Source organism: Lissotriton helveticus, chromosome 4_1 (assembly GCF_964261635.1).
Source record: "Lissotriton helveticus chromosome 4_1, aLisHel1.1, whole genome shotgun sequence".
Taxonomy (NCBI): Eukaryota; Metazoa; Chordata; class Amphibia; order Caudata; family Salamandridae; genus Lissotriton; species Lissotriton helveticus.
The window spans coordinates 109,459,347-109,466,628 of NC_136063.1; the positions used below are offsets into that span (position 1 = coordinate 109,459,347).

A 7,282-nucleotide genomic window follows, 5' to 3' on the forward strand; every position below is an offset into this window, starting at 1 on the left:
CAGGTCAGTCGGGAGGGAGTTCCAGGTCTTGGCGGCCAGGTAGGAGAAGGACCTTCCTCCTGTTGTTGCTCTTCGGATGCGGGGGACGGCGGCGAGGGCGTGGCTGGTTGATCTGAGGTGGCGCTTGGGAGCGTAGAAGTTGATTCGGTTGTTGAGGTAGCTCGGGCCTTGGTCGTGTAGGGCTTTGTGTGCGTGGGTGAGGAGACGGAAGGTGATTCTTTTCTTGACGGGGAGCCAGTGCAGGTCTCTCAGATGTCCGGAGATGTGGCTGTTTCGTGGGAGGTCGAGGATGAGTCTGGCTGAGGCGTTCTGGATCCGCTGGAGTCTCTTCTGGAGCTTGGCGGTGGTTCCGGCGTAGAGAGCGTTGCCGTAGTCCAGTCGGCTGGTGACGAGGGCCTGGGTGACGGTCTTCCTGGTCTCGGTGGGGATCCACCAGAAGATCTTCCTTAGCATGCGTAGGATGTTGAAGCATGATGAGGAGACGGCGTTGACTTGTCTGGTCATGGAGAGGGAGGAGTCCAGGATGAAGCCCAGGTTGCGTGCGTGGTCCGTCGGTTTGTGTGCGGAGCCCAGGGCGGGGGGCCACCAGGAGTCGTCCCAGGCGGAGGGCGAGGAGCCCAGGATGAGGACCTCCGTCTTGTCTGCGTTCAGTTTCAGGCGGCTGGTTGTCATCCACTCGGCTACATCTCTCATCCCTTCGTGCAGGTTGGTTCTGGCGGCGGCGGGGTCGTTGGTCAGGGAGAGGATCAGCTGGGTGTCGTCAGCGTAGGAGATTATGTTGAGGTTGTGTTTGCGTGCGATGGCCGCGAGGGGGCTCATGTAGACGTTGAAGAGGGTGGGACTCAGCGAGGATCCTTGGGGGACGCCGCAGATGACTTTGGTGGCCTCTGACTTGTACGGTGGTAGGCGGACTCTCTGTGTTCTTCCGTCGAGGAAGGAGGTGATCCATTCCAGTGCCTTCTCCTGGATTCCGATGTTGCCGAGGCGCTGCACTAGGGTGCAGTGGCAGACAGTGTCGAATGCCGCGGAGAGGTCTAGGAGGATGAGGGCCGCTGTTTCTCCGTTGTCCATCAGGGTTCGGATGTCATCGGTGGCAGCGATGAGGGTGGTCTCGGTGCTGTGGTTGGCTCGGAAGCCAGACTGTGAGGGGTCGAGGGATCCATTCGTCTCGAGGAAGGCAGCCAGCTGTTTGTTGACGGTCTTTTCGATGACTTTGGCCGGGAACGGGAGGAGCGAGATGGGACGGTAGTTCTTGAGTTCGGTGGGGTCCGCTGTAGGTTTCTTGAGTAGAGCGCTGAGTTCTGCGTGCTTCCAGCTCTCCGGGAAGGTGGCGGTGTCGAAGGAGGTGTTGATAATGTCCCGCAGGTGGGGTGCGATGACCACGTCGGCCTTGTTGAAGACGTGGTGAGGGCAGGGGTCGGTTGGGGATCCGGAGTGGATGGAGTTCATTGTGCGGATGGTGTCTTCGGTGCTGATCGTAGTCCAGGCGCGGAGAGTGGTGGTGGGTGGCGTTGCTGTGGTCGTGGCGTGCGTCGGTTGGATGCTGAAGCTGTTGTGTATGTCCGCGATCTTGTTGTGGAAGAAGGAGGCGAGGGAGTTGCAGAGGTCTTGCGACGGGGTGATGTCGTTGTTTCCGGCGTTGGGGTTGGAGAGCTCTTTTACGATGCTGAAGAGTTCCTTGCAGTTGTGTGCGTTGTTGTCGAGCCGGTCCTTGTATGTATTTTTCTTGGTGGTGCGGATCAGTTGGTGGTGTTTCCGGGTGGCGAGCTTGAGGGTAGCCATGTTGTCCATTGTTGGTTCCCTTCTCCACACTTTCTCGAGGGCTCGGCAGTTCTTCTTGGAGCTCTTCAGTTCGTCGGTGAACCATGGGGTTTTTCTGCTGCAGGGTCTGCTGGGCAGGGTCCTCAGAGGGGCGAGTTCGTCCGCGCAGTTGCTGATCCACTTAGTGAGGTTGTCGGCGGCCTGGCTGGGGTTCGTTGAGCCGGCGGGAGGGTTCTGGCTCAGGGAGGCGGTGAGCTGGTCGGCTGTGATCTTGTTCCAGCTTCTTCGGGCAACCTGTTGCTGGTGGTGGTGGATCGTCGTTCTTTTGAAGGTGAAGTGGATGCAGCTGTGGTCCGTCCAGTGGAGTCCTGTTGCGTGGCTGAAGGCGATGTCTTTGCTGGATGAGAAGACGGCGTCGAGTGTGTGTCCGGCGAGGTGGGTGGGGGTGGTCACCAGCTGCTTGAGTCCGAGGTTAGCGAGGTTGTCGAGCAGGGTGATGGTGTTGCGGTCGCTGTTGTTCTCCAGGTGGAAGTTAAGGTCCCCCAGGAGGATGTAGTTGGCGGAGGGGAGGGCATGCGGGCTGATGAAGTCGGCGATGTCCTCGCTGAATCGTGTGCGTGGTCCCGGGGGTCGGTAGATCAGGGTGCCTCTGAGGGTGGTTCTGGGGTCCGTGTGGATCTGGAAGTGCAGGTGTTCGGCGGTGGTTAGGGTGTCGTCGGTGTTGGTCGAGATGCGGATGGTGTCTCTGTGGATGATGGCGATGCCTCCTCCCGTCTGGTTGGTGGTGCGGTCCCTCCGTGTGATCGTGTAGCCTTCTGGGATGGCAATGGCGATGTCGGGCGCAGAGGAGGCGTTCATCCAGGTCTCTGTGAGGAAGGCGACGTCAGGGGCTGTGGTGTCGAGGAGGTTCCAGAGTTCGACGGCGTGTCTGTGTACGGAGCGGGTGTTGAGCAGGATGCTCTTGAGGTGGTTGCTGCTGGTGTTCGGCTTGGCGGGTGGTGGTGCAGGGTAGGTCCGGATGCAGGTGAACTTGCAGGCGTGGCAGCTGAAGGGTCCGTGGGTGTGCTTCGGGGCGGCTTGGTGACATCCTGGGATGCGGCCGGTGTTGAGTGCGATGAGATCGGTGGCATTGTAGGTTCGTCGGGTCGGCTTCCGTCGGTGGGGGCCAGGGGTCCTGGCACTGGGCGCGGTCCAGGCGCGGACGGGCGCAGACGGGCTTACCTTTGGCGCGCCTTCGGCGCACAATCGGCGCGCCCACTGCGCGTGACCGCTGCGTGTTCGCACGGTCGCCATATAAGGCCAAGTGCGCGGGTGGGCGGAGCAGCTGGGAGGCGGGAGCGGGGAGGGAACAGAAAGAAAAAAGGGGCGGGGTCAGCGGTGGTGGCGGGAAGCGGGGAGGGAAGACAGAGGGCGGTTACAGGCGGCAAAACGGGCGAAACAGCGGGAAGGAAACAGTAATGGACAAAATACAATACCAAATACAGACAGTAAACGGGCAGTCAACAAGGACAGATACAGCACTTTTAGAATGAAATTTAAACAAAATATACACCAGGGGCACAGGGAGAGAGGCGGCGAGAGCGGACCACGCTGCGAGATGAAGGGGGCGTGGTCACGATGCGGCAGCCGGGTAGCGAGGCAGTACAGGCGGGGGGCACACGCAGCAGCTGGTGGCCGTGCGGCACGGGGGTGTCCTAGAACTAGGTCACACTGACCTGCGTCGCACGGTCGCCATATAAGGCCAAGTGCGCGGGTGGGCGGAGCAGCTGGGAGGCGGGAGCGGGGAGGGAACAGAAAGAAAAAAGGTCTAGACTGACAAAGCTGGCGTGGGTAAAGGGTTTCCATTTACAAAAAGAAGGTCTGTGGTGCAGAAGAGAATGTTTGATTGGAGCCAATCTATTTAACCAATATTTCTTTAGGCAGTCTACATTTTTCTATTGTATAGATGTAAATCCAGTTGAAAGATAACACTTTTTCTGGATGAAAGTACACCCAATTAATTGAAACATCTTCCCTCTTCTTCCCTAGCTGTGGCATCTTTGGTAGGAGCTCTGTGTACGATCCTGCCGAGTTCTGCTGCCGTGGGAAGGTGGGTCGGTATATCAGTATCATCATCCCAGATCGGAAGGAAGTCCTTTCACTGTGTGAGGTGGAGGTCTATGGTCTGAGGAAATAACGTCGCTGAAGTCTGATGGGGAAAGATGTGGGCTGTGAGACATTCTTCTGGCAATGCACGGCCATGGGCAAGGAGATGACATTTGATCAATGTGTCACTTTCTTTTAATGCAAAATTCACAGTAGCATGTAGTTATTTTTCTAAAGAAACAGTTTTTGAACACATAGAATTTGACATCTCTCACCTATCAGCAACACTGTAGCATTTCACTTCAGCTTCAACCACTGGTTAAACCACGACTTCATCATCAAGATGTCCAACCTTCTCACAGTTGCCTAGGCACCTATCATATACCACTTGTCAATGGGACAGCCTAACTAAGGGCCTGATTTAGACCTTGGCAGACGGGTTACGTCTTCACAGCGGTGATGGAAATGCCATAATATGAATCCTATTATATCCTATGAGATTTATATTTTGGAGGACAGGATATCCGTCACCATTGTGACAGAGTAGCCCATCTTACAATATCTAAATCAGGTCCTAAGTCTGTCAAAGACTCCCTTTAACTTCCTGCTACGTAACAACATAATCACCCAGCACGTCAATCTCACAATTCTCACTGAAGTTAACATTGCAGGCTTCACCTGCTCCAGTCTGTCAAACCAGACCTGCAGTCTTTGAAGCCTGGTGGACTGGACTGACCAATGAATCATTGCTTTTGAACTTCTGTGATCCACGTCTCCATAATGAGGAAAGCAAAATCCATCAGAACTGCACTACAGCTCTCTCAGGAACTTCCAAATGCACTCCACAAACCTATGTCAATACTAATTACCATAGCCTTTAGACTCTTTTCAATGATTTCAAGCGAATCCTTCAATCAACAGCTGACACCCGCGTCCCACTCCAACGTTATTACCAGAAATCAAAACCATCTGCCATGTGAAACAGCCAAGAGCTCCCCAAGAATAAGTGGGCCATACTGTCATAATTGAACAAACAGTGCTGAACAATGCCACAAGAATATACACTGAAATGCTTCTGCACCAGCAGCATGCAACTGTTCAGTCAAGACCACACAGCACATCACCTTCATCAAAAAGACCTCTAACAGGATCAACACCCTCCTTAAAACTTCAAACATTGTGTAAATTCCACTAGAAGTTCCCCACCCATCCACTCTGAAGAGAAATACATTGCTATGAGTGAATTATTCTCCAACAGGTGCATTAGAATCAGGAAACAGAGAGCTTGCATGCAACCATCCAGCACCATCACAACTATTTTACCACCCAATCTACTAGAATTGACCACCTATAGCACTTTCTCCACTGACTCTGTCATCTGCTGTTCCTTCAGGCCGCCACCTATGAAGGCAACATAATTATTTTATTCTCAGCCAATAGAACCCCAACCCTTTTGGAGTTTCCATAGTTTGCAACTGGAAACCAGTTTGATTTTCAGTGAGCTCTCCCTATATGTAAACACCCTTGTTTTGACATAGGGAGTTGCCACTACCTTACCCATGATATATTACCTAGGTCATCTTCCCCTACAATGTTATCATCTCTCCATGATATCTTATCATGTCTTGCCTGCTTCCAGTTACCAAGTGTCACCTGAAGAAAAATATGCCACCTAAATGGGCACGTTCAAGATAACACTTTGTCAGCTAATCCATCTTCTAAACATGTACCCTCTGCAACAACCTATCCTGTTTCTACGATTAGCCCCTTTATATGCAACAACAAAATTACATTTTTCTTTTTTTTCTGGCAACATTTCCAGAGGGCTTTTATAAATGGCACATTGTTGTTTTGTTCACGTGAATCCATTGACCATACTCTGACCTTGAAATCACTTTTCCCCCTCAAGGCTATATCCATGCTTTATTGATAGGCTGATAGGCTATTGAAAAATTAATAAGAGAAAACATATTCACACCACATTGCCACCCTGCCCCAGCTCCTTCATGTCACTGAGGTACTGCCTTATCATTGTCTGCCCCAGGATGTTTCTGATTAGTTGTTTTGTACCACCATTTTTGCTCTACTGTTCTTCGAGTCATGCCACGTCTTGCCGTGCAGCACAGGCATGTTTCTGTTCCAGATTCTATCTGAATAAATAAACCTAAGTCAAACAAGCCAGCATTCTGATCCCCTTCACAAGTGGGAGACCCATATTTGAATGTATCTTTAAAGTAAAGGGCCTGTTCACAAAGACATTTTGTAGGAGTAATACCACAATAGTATTGCGAACCATATTCACAAGAGAGATCCACTAACCTCCGGCTGGAGATCTCTGCATCCTCCTTCCTATCTCCTATTTAGGGATCTCTGCCACGAGTCTTGGAATGTCAATGTTAGTGGTTGGAAAATATGATATTTATACCACTAAATTGGTGGGGTGCAGATACATTTAAGAAACAGGTTTAAGGGATGGACACTGAATTCTTAAACACACCCATGAAAGAATAAGACAGTGATTCACAAAAGCTAAACCTACATCTATAACAGTAGTACTACTGAAAGAATAGGCTCATATCTACTCCAGCACTCAATCACCCAAAGCCTGCCCACATAGGAAAGCAAGACACAGATAGAAAACCATTGCTTTACCTTGTTAATTAATATATTTGTTACTTTGCCCTTCATTTTGAGGAACAATTGTTTGAAGAGGAGAGAGAACGTGGAGAGGATTTACTAACAAGTATGTGACTAAATAGTTTTGTTAGGAGAAGTTATTGTAAGTGTAATGTATTTTTAGTAAAGAGTGATTTGTTTTTTTTGAAAGACAGACATGTATGAGATTTCTTAGTATGTAAACTGTCTGTAGCTGAGCTCTACAAGGTTTCCTTTCATACCAAATGGTGAAATGAGAAATAATTTTTCAATGTACCACGCTTGAATGTGATTGACATGTTTTTGTAGCCATCAGAACTCCACCCAATACATATTTGAAGTGAAGTCAATGCTTTTATATATTATCAGACCCTAAACAGGGATCTAGGGAAAACCGTAATGATCAGAAAGAAAATATTTTTGTTCTCTCCAATCACACACACAGAAGATGCACTAAAGCCACTTTAAATAAAAAGCATGTTTATTTCAACAGGTGCACCCTGTTGCTCATTATATCTATAATAACCATAGAGAATACAATTAAAACTACACAAATGCAAGTTGTGCACAATACAAATAAAATGAACATTTTTAACATGATTAAAATATAATCTAAAAGCCTAACACCCTAAAAAATGACTTCAATGCCTTACACTAGGACAGCATGGAGAGTAGAACAGCTACATTTCCTTAGAGAGCAGGGGTCTACTTCATACCTCTAAAAATCCTGTAATTATCAGGTTTCAAGGAAGCTATGTTTCTTGAGAGCAGCAAACACACC

The 7,282-nt window shown here is 50.1% G+C and overlaps 1 protein-coding gene across 1 annotated transcript in view; it reads left to right on the forward strand.

The window, feature by feature from the left end:
- Positions 1 to 6,926, forward strand: part of LOC144828409 (fucolectin-4-like) — a 390,135-nt gene extending 383,209 nt beyond the window's left edge. Inside the window, exon 4 of the mRNA XM_078686534.1 lies at positions 3,790 to 6,926. Coding sequence (XP_078542660.1) covers positions 3,790 to 3,937 — 148 coding nt within the window. The 3' untranslated portion in view covers positions 3,938 to 6,926. The remainder of the gene's footprint in view (positions 1 to 3,789) is intronic.
- The last annotated feature ends 356 nt before the right edge of the window (positions 6,927 to 7,282 follow it).